Source organism: Scyliorhinus canicula, chromosome 16 (genome assembly GCF_902713615.1).
Source record: "Scyliorhinus canicula chromosome 16, sScyCan1.1, whole genome shotgun sequence".
NCBI lineage: Eukaryota > Metazoa > Chordata > Chondrichthyes > Carcharhiniformes > Scyliorhinidae > Scyliorhinus > Scyliorhinus canicula.
Window position 1 is genome coordinate 22,709,712 of NC_052161.1, and position 19,347 is coordinate 22,729,058.

The 19,347-nt window shown below is 48.7% G+C and overlaps 1 protein-coding gene across 2 annotated transcripts in view; it reads right to left on the reverse strand.

The window, feature by feature from the left end:
- Positions 1 to 917: 917 nt before the first annotated feature.
- The window catches only part of LOC119950898 (pancreatic lipase-related protein 2-like), a 50,309-nt gene continuing 31,879 nt past the window's right edge, over positions 918 to 19,347 (reverse strand). For both annotated transcript variants that reach the window (XM_038773811.1, XM_038773812.1), the window contains exons 6-13: positions 19,220 to 19,328; positions 18,203 to 18,322; positions 17,996 to 18,115; positions 17,699 to 17,817; positions 11,005 to 11,134; positions 10,785 to 10,896; positions 3,252 to 3,419; positions 918 to 1,482 (exon numbers count right to left, since the gene is read on the reverse strand). In XM_038773811.1, coding sequence (XP_038629739.1) covers positions 1,410 to 1,482; positions 3,252 to 3,419; positions 10,785 to 10,896; positions 11,005 to 11,134; positions 17,699 to 17,817; positions 17,996 to 18,115; positions 18,203 to 18,322; positions 19,220 to 19,328 — 951 coding nt within the window. In that variant the 3' untranslated portion in view covers positions 918 to 1,409. The remainder of the gene's footprint in view (positions 1,483 to 3,251; positions 3,420 to 10,784; positions 10,897 to 11,004; positions 11,135 to 17,698; positions 17,818 to 17,995; positions 18,116 to 18,202; positions 18,323 to 19,219; positions 19,329 to 19,347) is intronic.

A 19,347-nucleotide genomic window follows, 5' to 3' on the forward strand; every position in this document is an offset into this window, starting at 1 on the left:
TCCCCCGCCCACTTCAAGTTCAGCTTCAGCCTGAATAGAAGACCTGAAGCCTAGCATGGGGCTGGAAACATGATCTTCTGGACTATCACCTTTTGCTGCAGAACACAATATCAATCCCCCTCACTATACTGTACCCTACTTCCACTATCTTCTTGTTGCTTCCCTTACTTGGATGGCTACCTGTCCCAAGGTACCATGGCCTGATAGCTCATCCACTCTGAAGCCTCCACTCTCACCCAGAAAAGCAGGAAGAACCCCAAACAATTGCAGAGGCTGATGCTCCCGCACTCCTGCCCTCTCGTCCCCTTACCTGCCTCACTCACAGTCACACAGTGTCCTTGACCAAATCGGATCATCTCCCGATACAAACTGTCCAGGTAACATTCCTCCTCTTTAATGTATCACAGTGTCTGCAGCTTGGCCTCCAGCTCAATGACCCTGCCATTCTTAATGTGTCTTTATTAAGCACTTACATTATTGCATTCAATTAATTATTTTTGCACCTTTACATATTTTGTTAACCTTACCACCGGTTTGTATATTATTTTAAACCTTCGGAATAGAATAGACCATTAACATTTAGCAGCCACTCACCAAACAACTAGCTTCTTCCTTGCAGTAGAGTAAGAAACAGTTCCTACAGGGTAGAAATACCAGAAAAAGCAAGGATGACAGCTTCCCCTCACTCACCCAACTCTCGACACTGAAAGTTGCGTTCCTGCCAATCAGTTCAGTGATCTCACTGAAAGACTGGATGGGCTAAATGGCCTAATCCTATTCACATCTTCCTATGTTGAACTTCATCGTCCCTTCTAATATATATCTAACAGTGTCCATTTGAAGATACAGAATGTTACAGTGACCTGAGTGTGGATCAGCTTCGAGCACTAACCAAGTGAAATGATCAATTAACATACTCAAGTATTTTATTTGTTTTATTTTTCGAGCAACCTGTGGTATTTCCACTATGACAAATTCTAGATAAGAAATCTGATGAATACAATAAAGATCAATTGTAATTGAAAGGATTTAGTTCAATTAATACCTTGCAGTAGCAATTTGTTATATTGCCTTCTCTGCTGCTCTCTGTAGGGGAGGTGGAAATAAAATTAATTGACTAATGGCTGCTTGCATCAGAGCAAGTGTTAGTCTTATGTATAATACACAACACTTACTATCGTTTTCAGGTTATTATCAATTATGAAGGCACCATCTACATACAGCTGTGCAAACGGGAAAAAATTAAATTGGGTTAAATCAGCATTGACAACAGTTTGAATGCCTGTTTATTCTGTGGTAATTATTCTGTATTATAGATGTAGAGAAATGTAAAACAAACTACAATTTAAAGTGTGCTAATAGTTTTATTCATTTTCACGTGGCCAAATTACAAGATCGTGAAGTAATGTTCAAGCATTGGAGCAAGGCAAAACAGTTTGCAGAACATCTTCGCCAACACCCCCAGTTCCACAAAATTTAAAGCTGCAAAACAAAATATTACCTTGGAATAAATAAATGATTTTTACATGTATGAAACATCTATTCAACATTCCTATATTTCAGCAGTTTGACTCCCTATGTGCTACAAGTTAATGTAAATCTGCATTTTTGTGATTACGTCATAATTATAAAAGTGACTCAATTCTACTGCAAATGATAATTAAATATGTACATTTTTACAATGCGGAAACGCTAATTAAATCACTGAAATTAGTTGTTTTTTTATTTGAAAGCCTGATAATTAGAAGAATGTCCAAATCAGCAACTACAGAATTTGAAATAAATGAACTCATAACATAACGTATCTGGAAACATGTTTAGTGTCAGTGCTTGTATTATCCAGTAGACAGAATGATTGATTAAAGCACATTTTCTAAAACCCATTCTTTGCGTTTTCCAACATTTGTACTGCTCAATTTTATGCTGAATTTCTGATATACTTGTAAGGTCTGATTGTAACCGGGAGTGGTAATGGCGTGGGTGGAGATGGGGTGCAGAGCCTGAGGCAGGCATTAAATGCCTCCTGGTCATCCCGGTTTGATGCTCAGTTAATTTTAACAGCCTGAAATATGCAGGAAACAACAACTTATCAGCAGCTGGAGCAGAATTTCAGGTGGCAGGAGGCTACCAGCCACCACCAAAGGAATGGTTGTCAACCAAAGGGTAAGTTGTGGTTTTTTTGTACAGTTTTGACATAACCAGCGTCCGCTCCAGACTTCCCAGTGTCCTTTGCGGAATATGAGCTTCCCCACTAAGGTTGTCAGGGGAAGCTTAAGTGTTATTGTATATAAAGTCGGCCAGTTCGGGACCGGCCTCCTCAGAGGTACCAGTATACCTTAAGCTTTGTTAATAAACCTTTGTTTCTTTTATTCAACTCGGTATGGACTCTTTGTGTCTTATATTCATTCAGGAAAGGGAGGGGATGTGAGGATAGGCAAGGGCTTAACTTTCCTTGTGGAGCCTGAAGAACTTGGTTTTCTGCCCAGTATTGGTAAGAAACAGTGTACAGCTTAATGCAATGTAAATCCATGAGGGAGATGAGCAGTCTTCACACAAAGGCTGATCAATACCCAGAATGGTCTTCTGGTTAAGGTAGTGGAGTCAAACAGTCTGGAATCATTCACACCAATTGGAATGGGAAGGTTAATAGGCGGGATGAGTTAAGTTGGCTCCTGTAACTGTCCTCTTTTAAAAAATGTTTATGAATCTTTTTCTGCTATGTTGCTCAATCGCTACCTCAATTCCTTCCACCCAGAAACTGGCATTCTGCACAGAGGAGTCAAAGTACTGGTGAGTTTTGATGATCCCCACATTTAGAGAATAGGTTTAAGCAACTGACTTATTTAAGTTCTTCTGAGATAACTCAAAAGCCTTCCCTTTACCTTCAGTAAATTAGAATTTTATTAGCTTATTTTCAGGAGAAATATAACTGGAAGTTTGACTTTCATGTGATAGGAATCAGGCAATGCATCAGGGCTTTTAGCAACATGCCAAACCAGAATAGCAGGACATTATAGCATTGCATTGTTCTGATACAATGATCATCCAATGACTCAACGTCTTTTGGGAATCTGTCCAAATGTATTTTGCAACCAGGGCCGGGATTTTCCCCCACCTGGCGGGGGGGGGGGGGGGGGGGGGGGGGGGGGGTTCGGAGAATCCCGCCCCAGGGTTCACACTAGATATAAAAATAGTATTACAGTCAGTGTCTGAATCAGTATTGGTCAATAATTTGATAAATGTGCACTTACGTTTGTTGGTCATATATTCTTAATATGGTTACGGTTTCTGCCCCAATTTTTGGCCCAAAAAGATTTGGCAACAAATTGTTCCAGAGAAATTTGACTTTAATAATGTCTCCTATGTCTTTCGCCACATCGATGTCAGCTGTGAATGTTTTTCCAGACTGCAACAGTGCTCTACAAAGCAAAATCCATAGATCAGTGCCTGAATAATTTGTGGCATATTAATGTTCACAGTCTCAAGATAAGTAAATTATCAATTCAGAATGTTATTGTTTTTTAAAAATCTTTTTATTGTCACATGTTGGCTGACATTAACACTGCAATGAAGTTACTGTGAAAAGTCCCTAGTCACCACAGTCCGGCGCTTGTTCGGATACACACAGGGAGAAGTCCAATTCACCTAACAGCACGGCTTTCGGGACTTGCGGGAGGAAACCGGAGCACCCGGAGGAAACCCACACAGACATGGGAAGAATGTGCAGACTGCGCAGAGAGTGACCCAAGCCGGGAATCGAAACTGGGACCTGCCGCTGTGAAACAACAGTGCTAACCACTTCGCTACCGCGCAATAAATATACTTCAACTGCAATTTGAAAACATTGACATTTATAATGCGTATATACACAGGGGCAAAAGATGGAGCAGGACGCGTGTTCAGAAAAAAAGTGGATAGGTATCAACAAAGAGATCCATTGGGGCCAGGCTTCTGGTGGGCATAATAATACCTTAATGGGGGCGATTCTCCGATCGCGGGACTAAGTGCCCGCGCCGTCGTGAATGCCGTCGCGTTTCACGACGGCGCGAATGGCCCCCGCCGCGACTAATTCACAGGCAGAAAAGGGGCCAGCAGCGGCTCGCGAGAAACACGGTGGGCATTGCGCAGGATCGGCGGCGTCATCACTCAATGCCAGGATGATGCCGCGCTACGTATAAGGAAGTGCACGGATCGACGCACACACACCGGGGCCCAACATGGAAGAGCCCCGTCGCGCCACTCCCCGCTTCCGGGACAGCGACCTGCAGGCATTTCTGGAGGCAGTGAAACGAAAACGAAAAATGAAATGAAATTCGCTCAGTGTCACGAGTAGGCTTCAAATGAAGTTACTGTGAAAGGCCCCTAGTCACCACATTCCGGCGCCTGTTCGGGGAGGCTGGTACGGGAATTGAACTGTGCTGCTGGCCTGCCCTGGTCAGCTTTCAAAGCCAGTGATTTAGCCCTGTGCTAAACCAGTCCCAGTGGAGGAGCGCCAGGCCATCCTCTTCCCCAGATGCGGACACCAGCAGCCACGCAGCACCGTGAGGCATGGATGGCGAGAGGTGGGGGTGACAGTCAGCGCTGTGGGGCACATCCCCCGCACGGGAGACCAATGCAGGAAGAAACTGCATGTCCTCACAAGGGCAGCGAGGGTCAGTCCCCCTGGGCAATGCCCCCCCCCCCGCCCAGGCCGAGGGAGGGGGGGGGGGGGTGGCTGGGGCCCGACGTTGCACCCGGGACACATGTGGAACCCCCCACCCCACCCAGTGGGCAGGTGCCATGGCGTGGGTCGTAGTGACCCCACCTTGTGATAATGTTGTGTTCAGGTGTGCGTCCTGCCAATGTCCGCCTAACCCTGAGGCTCTGCTCCTTCCCCCCCCCCCCCCCCCCCCCCAAGGGCAAGACAGCTCACAATCACAGGGTGCGTGCCAGAACCCGGAGGGGGATCACCTGAGCTGCACCCCCTGACTGTCTATGAGCAAAGGGCACTGGACCTCGCTGGGGGAGCCGCCAGACGGGAGGTAGCACCATGCCAGGTCGGAGGCGAAGCACCAAGTGAGAATCCACCGGACGCATGCAGTCCTCCATCCCATCAGTACCCCCCCCCCCCTCACACCCCACCGCCTGACACTGCACCATCCCCACAGTCCACACCCTCACACCCCACCGCCTGACACTGCACCATCCCCACAGTCCGCACCCTCACACCCCACCGCCTGACACTGCACCACCCCCACAGTCCGCACCCTCACACCCCACCGCCTGACACTGCACCACCCCCACACCCTCACACCCCACAGCCTGACACTGCACCACCCCCACACCCTTACACCCCACCGCCTGACACTGCACCACCCCCACAGTCCGCACCCTTACACCCCACTGCCTGACACTGCACCACCCCCACAGTCCGCACCCTCACACCCCACCGCCTGACACTGCACCACCCCCACAGTCCGCACCCTCACACCCCACTGCCTGACACTGCACCACCCCCACAGTCCGCACCCTCACACCCCACCACCTGACACTGCACCACCCCCACAGTCCGCACCCTCACACCCCACCGCCTGACACTGCACCACCCCCACAGTCCGCACCCTCACACCCCACCGCCTGACACTGCACCACCCCCACAGTCCGCACACTCACTACCCCACCACCTGACACTGCACCACCCCACAGCCCACACTCTCACACTGCCCCCTCCACCCCCTCACATACAACCACATGACTCTAACAAAACGTGTCATACTGTGGTCTGCAGGGCCACACGAGCACCACCGTGGAACTGCCCATTCACCCCGCCGCCGTACAGCCCCAACGGGATAGAGGGGAAGGATCACGGGCAGGATGGCCATCCTCTGAGGCCGGGCCATCGAGGTGTGACGCACAGAGGACAGACAGAGAAGTCTGGACGGACAGTATGAAATTAAATGAAAATGAAAATTGCTTATTGTCACGAGTAGGCTTCAATGAAGTTACTGTGAAAAGCCCCTAGTCGCCACATTCCGGCGCCTGTCCGGGGAGGCTGGTACAGGAATTGAACCGTGCTGCTGGCCTGCTTGGTCTGCTTTAAAAGCCAGCGATTTAGCCTGGTGAGCTAAACCAGCCCCTACATGGTAATGACTCTCATGACAGTGTGACGGACGAGGAAGGGACAGCGAGCCCGGACAGTGACGCACAGAGGACATTGTGACATTCGAGGCACGGGGGCACAGCACCTGGCATCGGCCATGGTCTCAATGCACCGGGCCAAGGTTCCACACAGGAGACACAGAGCTGGGGACAGACGAGGACCTAGCGGCCGGGGCACTGCTGTCACCCACACTCTCCAACATCGCAGATACACTCACCTCAGTTGGGCAAGTAAGTGACGAAGCTTCTGATTCACAGACTGGTGAGCACCACACAGCCGAACCAGTACAGCAGGTGGAGGTCGGAGCAGCCGAGGGGCTGGACGGTCGGAGGGCAGCCCGGGCCCAGCACCCAGCTGCTGCCCAGATGGCTCCCGGGTTCCTGGGCAGTCCAGGCCCACCCACAGACCCGATGCATTCGCCACCCCAGTGACCAGACGACGGGATGACGGCCGTCTTCCAGCAGCTGCAGACGCAGTAGGAGGAGTCCATCCGCGTCCAGGAGCAGGGAGTGGTGCCAGTCATGGCTACCACCCAGGCCAACACAGCACGGGTGGCGTCCGCGATGGAGGCAATGGGGGAAACGGTTTCGGCCATGGGTCAAGTTTTTCAGGGCGTGGGGTTTAGTGCGCACTCGTCATCCATGGCTCAGGACAGGGCTGCCCTCTGACAGGCAGCCATGCGCCAGAGCCACATGGACATTGCCACCGCGCTCCGGGGTCTGGCCCAGTCTCAGCAGGCCATGGCCTTGTCCCAGAAGGCCATCGCTGAGAGCATCGGCGGCCTTGTCCATGTGATGGACGGAGTCGCCCAGACCCAGTGGGAGGTAGAGCTGTCCCTGACTCCCTCAGCTTCATCGCCAGGAACGTTCAGACCCTGGTCGATTCCACAGCGGGCCTCCAGGACTGGCAGTGCCAGGTTTCGGTGGTGCAACGGAGCTTGCCCCCGCGCGTACCACCGTCCCTTCAAGAGGCCCGGGGGCCACCGGGTTCTCCGACAGAGGAGGAGGTCCCGGTGCCTGTCCCGGTAACCACAGCAAGGGAGGGACCGGAAGACTCGCACTCCCCCCGTCCTGTCCCTGGTGCATCTGGTGGGCAGCGGGCAGAGGAGGGTGGCAGTATTCCATTCAGCACTCCCGCCGAGCTGCCTGACCCATCCAGGCTGGGCCGCCCCAGGAAGCGTGCGCCAATGGGGAGCCACGTTGAAGGGCAGTCCGCCTCCACTCCTGATGTACCTTCTGGGGAAACAGCTCGACGCAGTGGTAGGGCCCGTAAGGCCAAAAAGTTAGACATGTAGTAAGTTGGCACGGGTGGAGGGAACGGATTAGTGATAGGGGCTAGGGCATGTGTCAGTTAATGTCACAATTAAAGTTGCTACACCAAACCTTCATGCGTCTGTCCTATTTCGGGTGCCTGGAGGGTGGGGAGGTGAGGGTGCCCGGTGATGGTGGTGTTCGACGATCATCATAAGGGTGAGGCCGAGAGTGCCCCCCACCCCATAGCAACCACGCCGCCGTCCTCAGTACTCCGACGCCCGCTGCCCCACATGGACATGTGATGGAGTGTCCGTGACGCATAGAGGGGACACCAAGGTGGGGGTGTTCAGATATGGCCATGAGTCAGACAATCAGTAGCGATCTGAAGCTCACAGCTCATTGCAGAGTGGGTTGTCATCATCCAACATGGCACTGTTCATACCCGCTTACGGAAGTCAAAGTCTACTGACAGTAACGAGGTGCCGCAGGTGTTGTGTTGCTTTAGGGTGGTGCCGTGTGTGGTAGGTTTGTGCGATGGTGCGGGAGGTGGGTGAGGGGTGTGAGGGGGGTGCTGGGTGGTGCCAGTGTGTGCAGTCAATGGTGCCAGTGCCCTGAACAATGATGCCCTCCCTCTAGTGTGCAAATGGTGCGGCGATCAACGCATCGCGTGCCCACTGTCCCAAAAGATGGCGTTGTGCGGCCTCCCGGCCATATCCCGCACCCCGATGGTGTCTGTGACCCGCCACCCTCCCCATCCTCCCCCTACCCCTCCTCCTCCTCCTCATCCTCCTGTTCAGAGTCACTGGCCTCTTCGGCCTCACCTGATTGTTCCTCCTCCATCACATCGCCCCTCTGTTGGGCGATGTTGTGCAGCACGCAACAGGCGATGACGATACTTCCAACCCTGTCGGGGTCATACTGCAGAGCGTCTCCGGAGTGGTCCAGGGACCGAAACCTCATTTTTCAGGAGGTCGAAGCACCTCTCCACTACACCCCTGGTTGCCGCATGGGCCTCATTGTACCGGCTCTCCGCGTTGGTCACTGGCCTCCGTATGGGCGTCATCAACCATGGCTGCAACGGAAAACCCCTGTCGCCCAGCAACCAGCCCCTCATACGGGGTGGGTGACCCTCAAAAATTGCGGGGATGTAGGACGGCGCCAATATAAAGGCGTCATGCACGCTTCCTGGGTACTGGGAGCACACGTGCATTATTCTCATTCCTTGGTCGCACACCACCTGGACGTTCATTAAATATGTGCCCTTCCTGTTTAGGAAGATGTCCCTGTCCCGTGTTGGTGCACGCAGGTTGACGTGCCCATTCCAAACACCCCCTCCCCCTCAATCACGTCCACCCTTCCCCTCCCCCTCCCCCCAACCACTTCCACCCTTCCCCACTCCCCCCAACCACATCCACCCTTCCCCACTTCCCCTCCCCCTCCCCCAACCATGTCCACCCTTCCTCGCTACCCCCTCCCCCAACCACGTCCACCCTTCCCCACTCCCCCCTCCCACCCACTCCCCCCTCACCCTCCCCACCCAACCATGTCCACCCTTCCCCCTGCCCCCAACCACTTCCACTCTTCCCAACTCTCCCCTCCCCCCAACCACATCCACGCTTCCCCACTCCCCCCCCCCAACCACGTCCACCCTTCCCCACTTCCCCTTCCCCCATGCCACCCCCAACCCGCCCCCCCATCCCATTCCCCCCCCCCCCCATGGGGGATCGTGGAAAACGCTTCCTACAGCCCCCCCCCCCCCCAACCTGCCATCACCGTCCGTGTATGCTACTTCCTGGTTGCTGGGGGATGGGCCCGCCTACTCACCTCCCTCATCCGCTTTGTTAGCCAGCACGACTGGCCGATTAAGTTATTTAGCAGGGGTGAACGGCGACGGCATGACCTGGCCGGAGAATAGCGAGGGGCTGGGAGAATCGGCTCTACTGCCTGCTCGGCAGATTCTCAGGTATGCGCGTCGCCGACCCCGATGAAGCCGTTCTCGCCGGTTGGGAGAATGGCGGAACAGCGTCGGATCGGCGTCGCGCGAAAAACTGGCGAGAACAGCGATTCTCCCAGACGGCGCGGCATGGGAGGCGCAGCATGGGAGAATCGCCCCCAATGTCTTCCTGAAACATAGCTGCTAAATGCAAACTGCAGGATTTATTAAATGCTCTCGATTCCCCAATCCATTTAGGCCATTCTTCACAGTTTCAGTTGACCTGCTGTTTAAGTTACAGCAGAAGATTGAAACAAACGACGGCAGAAATTCCAGGCAAATAAATTTGGCCATTTGTGAGCTTGTGCCAGAAAAACATAACCATGACAGCTGCTCGGCTGTGGTAAAACTCAGCTGCTTTACTACTATCCTTCGGGGATGGGAACATCTGTACCCGGCGTGGCCTACATATTCCAACTTTGTCGTTGACTAGTTGCCTCTCAAGTGGTCTCACAAGTTGCATAGTTACAAAACATCATTCAAGAGGGTACACCATCGCCTACTCAGTACATTAAAGGATGCTCGATAAATGTGGCCTTGTCTGTGCAGCCCACATTACAAGACACAATCTTAAAACACCACTAAATAAATGACAAAATAGGGATGTTAATTGTATTAGATTGGGTGATAACTATACAGACGTTAAAGTTTTTCACACACCAAGGAGGGAATCTTCCAGTCCCACCAGCAATGGGAAGCTTGGCGGGCGGGGAAACTTAATTTGGTATGAGGCCAAATTCCTGATGGCGGAATGAACTTTCGCAATTAAGCTCTCGGCACTTTAAAGGCGGGCTAAAGGTGGGTCGAGTTTCCTGATGAACAATGTCGGGAAGCCCTTTTGCATGCATTAGCATGCCATTCATGCTTACTAAAAGGCCTACTTGTTGGAATTAGGTTCTCCACCAGTGGGAAATGAGAACATTCACTTTTACGACTGCACATAAGTCGCGCATATCTGGCGAGGTAGACCTCTTCCATCATTCACAGTGAATTGCTGCTGCAAATTATCCTCTTTGGGAAGTATCTGCAAATGCCGGCCTATGCTTCAGACGAGATGGTGGCTGTGCAAGATGTGTGGATGATGGCCAAGGGTTAACGGTGAAAGGTGGAGCAGTGACCAGGCAAAGGTGAAAAGAATGTGAAGACTGCCCAGTTTTCCTTTACATATGACCCCTGGACATTCGGCCCCTCGAGGTAATGGCAGGGACAGCGACTTCCTGCCAACCTCTGCTGTGAAAATTGGTGAGATGCTTATGGATGAGTATTTAATTAACCGAATGGTGCAAGATCGGGCAGCGGACATCACTCCCACTAATGTGCCTGCCACCGAACATAGACTCCAGAATGGAAGATTCCGGCCTCAGAGAAAATATGTCCTCGTCAGCAGCCATTAACTTACTTTGCAATTTGATGTTGTCGGCTATTGACTTTGGAACCATACAAGGCAATTTTGAAAAATCCTCTGATTTTCCGTGTGCAGGTAATTTGAACAGTAACCTTGTATCGCCAGCCTGTTATAAATGATCAGATTCAGAGTTTTTATTGCAATCTTGTAATTAATAAATATATTTCAACCACAATTTCAAAAACATTGCAATTTGTAATGTGTATATACATACGAGCAAAAGTTGGAGAAGCACCCGTGTTCAGGAAAAATTTAGGTTCAGTAGTAACATTTCCATGAAAATAGGTATCAGCAAAGTGACCCATTGTGGGGCAGCCTTCTGGTGGGCAACTTGAACAACTCCCCTTAGAAAAGCAAACATATTGTGAAGCTCATCACTGGCAGCTGTTTTATTTTTTTATTAAATATTTACAAGCAACTCAGCAGGCCACAGGAGAGTTTGGTTGAAAATTAACAAAACAATCTAAAGCCAATAATCCATGTAACCTTGGCCAATGAGTTAATCCGACAGCTCGATTAGCTCAGCAAATATAACATATATGGGACCTACAAGTCTCAAGGGTGTCCAGGTCATAACCAGGCATTAAAGTGCTAAAATGTTCCCTTTAAAGCACGAAAAAGCCCAAGTCAGTTCAAACAGCCAGGTAAATCTACAGAGGCAAGAAACAACAATGGTTGTTGTAAATTCTGTCGGCTGAATCTTCAAGACTAACAATAACATTGTAGCTCCATTGTCCCTAATTGCCCTGTGTTTCATTAGAGTGATAGTAAAGAACTGGCAAGTTTTTCTACATTATTAAACAAAATAAGTCGGTAGAATGGACTTGTATAGTTAATAAATGGCTGCAAGCTGTAGGTATTATCATTGACAAGTTGCCATCTATTTACCTACTCAATGGAAATCATCGGTCTTTGGAATGTTAGTTAATATTAAATCCCATGAAAGATGAAGGAAACCATTCCCTGGAATGTCTCATCTGAATGCTAAAATACTGCGGTATATTCATTTCAGCATATCTTGCTTGCAAAATATTTTACTTTAATAGCTTAGTATAGGTGTCAAAATGGGGAGGAAACAGCCCTGAAACTCCTTAAAGCCATTTACTCTGGTTATTGGCCCACAGCTGATACTGTCCAGTGCTGGCTGCACTGCAGTTTGTGGGTTCAGCTCATTTGTCTGCCTTTTTCTAATGCACATCCTGTGAAAAATGGAATTATTGCACTGGGAAATTATTCTGCAGCATTGAAAACAACCGCGCCGCAATATTTGTATAGCAGCTTTAACATAATAAAACACCCAAGGCACGTCACAAGAGAGAATTAGTTATAAATGATCAGATTCAGAGTTTTTATTGCAATCTTGTAATTAATAAATATATTTCAACTACAATTTCAAAAACATTGCAATTTGTAATGTGCGTATACGTACGAGCAAAAGACGGAGCAGCACCCGTTATAAAACAAAATTGGACAGCAAGTCACACAAAGCCACATTAGGATAGATGGCCAAAATCTTTGGCAAAGAGGTCAGTTTTAAGGAGTGTCTGAAAGGAAGAAAGAGAGGTAGAGACTCAGAGCAGTTTAGGGAGGGTATTTGAGCTCATAGGGTCTGTGGGCAGCAAAAGGAATGGTCAACAGTGGTGGAGCAATTCAAAATCAGGATGCTCAGGAGGCCAGAATTACAGGATTTCAGATAACTCGGAATGTTCTGGGTTACATCAGGTTATGGAGATAAGGAAGGTTGGAAATCCCACCTCTAAAATGGCTCCAGAGCAGCTTTCTATCCCTGGGTGAAAGAGGAACCCATAAGAGAGCATGTCAAAGATCTTAACAGATCTTGGCATTGCTGTTCTAAGCTGCTTTCAAATTAAACATAAAAAGATAAATATTTTACAGACTAAAAAAAAAAATCAGCTGGAAATTAAATAAAACAGAGATGCAGGGCCTTGCAATGTGTTGTACCTGCGTGGTGTGGAAGATGGTGGACCCCATTGAGGTTCCTAATGAACACATCTGTAGCAAGTGTTGGTTGTTTGAGCAACTTTGGCTCAGAGTTGATGAGCTGGAATCTGAGCTTTGGACGCTGTGACATAGCAGGGAGGGAGAGGTTAACTGGATGCTTTGTTTCAAGAGGTAGTCACACCCCTTAGATAACTCCTGGAATTTGGCTAGTGGTCAGGGACAGGAAGGTGTGACTTTGAGTGAGGCAGGTAGAGGGATCCAGGAGGTAGGGTTGCAGGAGCCTCAGCCCTTGTCCTTGACCAACAGGTTTGAGATTCTTGCTCCCTGTGCGAGTTCACTTGTATGGAAAATTAGAGAAACAGCGTTAAAGGCGAAGGTAGAAGTGCAGGAAAATGATCAGGACTTTAAACTAGGTAAAGGGGAGGGCTCAGGAGAGGTTAGTAACATTACCAGAACAAATAATAGAACAGAGAGTATGGAAGGTGGCAAGAATCTAACTTCAGGCACAGCAGATAAGGGGACAACTATGAGAAGGGGGGCAGTCAATGCAGGACTGAGGGTGTTGCACCTAAATGCGTGCATTATACGAAACAAGATAAATGAGCTTGTAGCGCACATTGGGGCAGCACGGTAGCACACGTGGCTTAGCACTGTGGCTTCACAGCGCCAGGGTCCCAGGTTCGATTCCCCACTGGGTCACTGGCTGTGCGGAGTCTGCACGTTCTCCCCATGTCTGCGTGGATTTCTTCCAGGTGCTCCAGTTTCCTCCCACAGTCCAAAGACGTGCAGGTTAGGTGGATTGGCCATGCTAAATTGCTCTTAGTGTCCAAAAATGTCAGGAGGGGTTATTGGGTTATGGGGATAGGGTAGAGGTGAAGGCTTAAGTGGGTCGGTGCAGACTCGATGGGCCGAATGGCCTCCTTCTGCACTGTATGTTCTATGTATCTGTGTATTGAAATTGACAGGAACGATGTGGGCATCACAGAGATGTGACTTCAAAGGGACTGGGATCTAAATATCCAAGGAAACGTGTCCTATTGAAAGGACAGGCGGGTGGGCAGAAGGGGTGACGGTGCCTTGCACGTGAGAAATGAATTTTAATTGATAACAAGTAGTAACATAGGGTTGGAAGGCGTAGAACCTGTGTGGGAGGAGTTGAGAAATCACAAAGGAAATAAGACCCTGGTGGGAGTTATGTACAGGGTCCTAGCAGCAGTCAGAATGTGGGACAGAAAATAAATCAGCAGATAGAAAAGAAATATAAGAAAGGCAATAATGAAAAGTCATGGGGGACTTCAATATGCAGGTGGACTGGGAAAATCAGGTTGGCAAGAATGAACATTGGAGCACTGGAAAATGATGCTGGAGAAGTAGGTAATAGGGAACATAGAAATGGCAGAGGAACTGGATAGGTACTTGCATCACACTTCACGGTGGAAGACACCAGTGACCAGTGGCACACCAGAACTTCAAGAGAGTCAGAGGGTAGAGGTGAGTGTTTTGGCCATCACTAAGGAGAAGTTGTTGGAAAAGCTGAAGTTCCGAAGGTGGATAAATCACTCGAACAGGATAGACTACACCCAGGATTCTGAAGGAGATAGCTGAAGAGATTGTGGAAGCATTGGTGGTGATCTTTCAAGAATCACTGGAGGCAGGCAGGGTCCATATGAGGAGAGATTGATTAGGTTAGGATTGTTCTCGCTGGAGTTCAGAAGAATGAAGGGCGATCTCATAGAGACTCACAAAATTGTTACAGGACTAGACAGGGTAGATGCATAGAAGATGTTCCCAATGGTGGGTGTGTCCAGAACAAGGGGTCACAGTCTGAGGATTCAGGGTAAACCATTTCGGACAGAGATGACAAAACATTCCTTCACCCAAAGAGTGGTGAGCCTGTAGAATTCATTACCACAGGAAGTAGTTGATGCTAAAACATTGAATATATTCAAGAGGTGGCTAGATATAGCACTTGGGGCAAATGGGATCAAAGGTTATGGGAGGAAAGCAGGATTCCCCTCTTTAAGAAAGGAGGGAAGCAAAAGATGGAGGAAATTATAGCCCAATTTATCCACCTTTGGAACTTGCAGCTTTTCCAACAACTTCTCCTTAGTGATGACCATTACACTCATCTCTACCCTCCGACTCTCTTGAAGTTCTGGTGTGCCACTGGTGTCTTCCACCGTGAAGACTGATGCAATTATCTATTCAGTTCCTCTGCCATTTCTTTGTTCCCCATTACCTACTTCACCAGCATCATTTTTCAGTGCTGCAATGTCCATTCTTGCTAACCTAATTTTCCCAGTCCACCTGCATATTGAATTACAGCAAAATGGCCTGACTTTGGTCGTTAATACGAGTTTGGAGTCTATTATTAAGGATAAGATTACCATGCCCTTGGAAGGGCATGGTACAATAAGGCTGAATCAACACAGCTTAATCAAGGGGAGGTCATGTCTGACAACTTTGTTAGAATTCTTTAAGGGGGAATGATGAAGTTAGACAAAGGAGAGCCAGTGGATGTGATCTATTTGGATTTCCAGAAGGCCTTTGGCAAGGGGCCCTACAGGAGGCTGCTAAATAAGATAAGAACCCATGGTGTTCAGGGAAAAAGGTTATTCATGAGGGTGCCATCTTCTCAACTTTGCCCCTCACCTGATGTGTGGTGATTCTCAGGTTAAACTACCAGCAGTCAGCTCTCTCCCTCAAACGGGAAAGCAGCCTATGGTCATCTGGGATGACAGTCACTTTACCGTACCTTTACTGGCATGGATATAGGATTGGCTGACTGGCAGAGAGTAGGGTCATTTACAGGATGGCAGTCAGTAACTAGTGATGTGCCTCAGAGGTCGGTGCTGGGACCTCAACTTTTCACAATGTACATTAACAATCTGGAAGAAGGCACTGAAGGCACTGTTGCTAAGTTTGCAGATGATACAAAGATATGTAGATGGACTGATAGTATTAAGGAAGCGGGAAGGCTGCAGAAAGACTTGGACAGGCTAGACGAGTGGACAAAGAAATGACAGATGGAATACAATGTGGAAAAGTGTGAGGTTATGCATTTTGGAAGGAGGAATGGAGGAATGTGATCTTAAGGTTATCTTAAGGCTAACGTGCAGGTCCAGTCAGCAGTTAGGAAGGCAAATGCAATTTTAGCATTCATGTCAAGAGGGCTAGAATACAAGACCAGGGATGTACTTCTGAGACTGTATAAGGCTCTGGTCAGACCCATTTGGAGTATTGTGAGCAGTTTTGGGCCCTGCATCTAAGGAAGGATGTGCTAGCCTTGGAAAGGGGCCAGAGGAGGTTCAACATAATGATCTCTGGAATAAAGAACTTGTCGTATGAGGAACGGTTGAGGACTCTGGATCTGTGCTCGTTGGAGTTTAGAAGGATGAGGAGGGATCTTATTGAAACTTACAGGATACTGTGAGGCCTGGATAGAGCAGACGTGGAGAGGATGTTTTCACTTGCAGAAAAAACTAGAACCAGAGTGCACAATCTTAGACTAAAGGGACGATCCTTTAAAACAGAGATGAGAGGAATTTTTTCAGCCAGAGGATAGTGAATCAGTGGAACTCTTTGATGCAGAAGGCTGCGGAGGCCAAATCACTGAGTGTCTTTAAGACAGAGATAGATAGGTTCTTGATTAATAAGGGGATCAGGAGTTCTGGAAAGAAGGCAGGAGAATGGGGTGAGAAAAATATCAGCCATGTTTGAATGGCAGAGCAGACTCAATGGGCGCGATTCTCCGCTGCCCACGACGGGTCGGAGAATAGCGGGAGGGCCTTCCCGACAAGTTTCACGCCCTCCCGCTATTCTCCCCCCCCCCCCCCCCACGGCCGCCCCACGACACGAATCGCTGCTCGGCATTTTTTACGGCAAGCAGCGATTCTCCCCTGGCCAATGGGCCGAGTTCCCAGGCCTTTACGGCCATTTTCACGAACGCAAACACACCTGCTCTCAGCGTTCGTGAAAACGGCCGCAAAGTGCCGTCCCGGATAACCATGGCACCGATTGGCACGGCCGCACCACGGCCGTGCCAAGGATGGCATGAGCCCGCGATCGGTGGGCACCGACCTCGGGCAGCGGGTCCGATACCGTTTTTTACGGCAAACAGCGATTCTCCCCTGGCCGATGGGCCGAGTTCCCAGGCCTTTACGGCCGTTTTCACGAACGCGATCACACCTGCTCTCAACGTTCGTGAAAACGGCCGCAAAGTGCCGTCCCGGACAACCATGGCACCGATTGGCACGGCCACACCACGGCCGTGCCAAGGGTGACATGGGCCTGCGATCAGTGGGTCCGATACCCGCGCACTATTTGTTCTTCCGCCGCCCCGCAGGATCAGTCCGCGGGGCGGCTGAGGGGCATGACGGCACGCGCATGCACGGGTTTGACGCGTCTGCGTGATGACGTCATCCGCGCATGCGCGGGTTGGAGCCGTCCAACCCGCGCATGCGCGGCTGACGTCATCATGCACGTCAGCCGCCGTGACTCTTGGCGCGCGGACTTAGCGACGGTCGCTAAGTCCGCGATGCCGTCCTTCACGGGGCCCCGCTGCTAGCCCCGCCCGGGGGGGGAGAATCGGGTCCTGGGAGGGGGCGCGGAGGCTGCCGTGAAATACGGCAAGTTTCACGGCAGCCTTTACGACTCGCCGCACTTGCGGAGAATCGCGCCCAATGGGCCAAGTGGCCTAATTCTGCTCCTATGTTTTATGGTCTTATTCCACCATTCCTCTCGCACTTGGATAGTGTCCTGTCTTTGCCTGAATTATAACGCTGCTCTTTACAAAGCAGTCTGTGGTGTTCTCTGAAACTAACTGAACTATGTTTAAAGTTTATTAAGATTTTGTTACAAAGAAGAACTAGGATGTGCAACTGACTTAGAAACTGAAATTACTGAGCAGCTCGAATTAGTGGGAGAACTTGCAAGACAAAACTTACTGCTGTAAATTCATCATAGTTCGTACATGGAATACCAATGAATCCATTTCTGGTTCGGATGCTCTCTGTGTAATATTTATATGACCGTAAGTGGTTGCATGCTGCAAAATTACGTGTACCTTTAAAAGAACCAGCACATATTTGCACAGTTTATTGCAAAGAATGAAAAAACATATTTTAATAAAGCATAAGCTGTCAACACCTAACTGATAGATAATTACATATACTGATTTAGTATAATGAATGTGAAATTTAAGTGTTCTGAAGCAAGCAATGAATAAAAAAATGTTTTCGTACCTTCCCAAATGCCATTAATATCAATTATAGTTGAAACAATATTTTTGTCACATCCGGGCATTAATTCTCCACCATTTGGATAGAAGTCAAGGTGTCCAACGGGTTCGAACAATCCAAAGCCTGTTACATTATTGAATTACAAATAGAAAGTTGTAAAAATCAATTATAGCTTTCTGTAGCTGAATAATCTTTTGCAGAAAATCTTACCAAGGTAAGGAATCAATGGAGCACCGTTAGTGTGGATAACGTCAACAAACACTGCATCCGAAATATCTAGCCGAACTTCAATGGGCGTGTTCTTAAAAAAAGGTTTGGCTGGATCTAGACCTACAGTAAATAATAAACTTAATGAACTGCAGTGAATGCAAACTTTTCACAGTAGTTTTTCATGACACACTATTGTTATTTATATATTTGGATATATTGTATGCAGAGTGCACTTACTTTTACATTTTGAGCCCCACTGATTATTGTACACATATGATGACCACTGTCTTTTCCAATGGTTGACTCAATTTAGTCCCAAGCAGCTATGTCCACAGGTGAAAGGTACCCAGGCGTAGCTGTCAGTGTGTTTCGGAATATGCAACATTTCTACATTTTTGTGCCCCACCATAGGTATGTAGTACGCCTAGCATGAGTAATACACTAGCTCTAAGCCTCATCTATTCCCTGTGGAAGTTGTCTTCACGGCCTTCATTTCTGAGTCAGACTGCCAATTAGTGTAAAATTCTGCATAATTTTATGCTGTGCATTACACATCATTGGAATCTAGATTGACACTTTCCAAATTTACTTCACTCAGAACGCTGACGACTGGCAGGTACAAGAGACCTTCATCTCGCTGGTCTAGACTGAATCCCAATTCAGCTAGCAGAATGACTAAATTCTAATGCATGTTCCGTTGAACTCCCTGTGCTTCTAAAATGTTGTTTTACATTTCTGCAGTCTTTCGCTCAGGCAGCCTTGGGTAATTACCTGCCTTCTCTCACACATACATCAACAAATCAAGCGAGCGTGACAGTCTTCAGCGACTGTGCATGAACAACAGAACACTAACTCATGACACGCATGCAATATTTTATTTTGTCATTGTCAGCGAAGTTCCTTGGGGACAATATTTTAGCTTCAGTGAAGGAAACAGAAGATTAAAACACATTTGTAGAACAACGGACGGTTTTTGCTTGTTTCTTTACAGTATTTCCTGAATACTGAAACATTTACCTGTGATTCTTCCAATCCCTGGAATGCGTGTTCCTGTTTCTCCAGCAGCATGACCGCCTAGACTGTGGCCAATAATGTGGACCTTGGAACGTGTGTAGTTAAAATCTTTCTGAATACATAAATGAGTA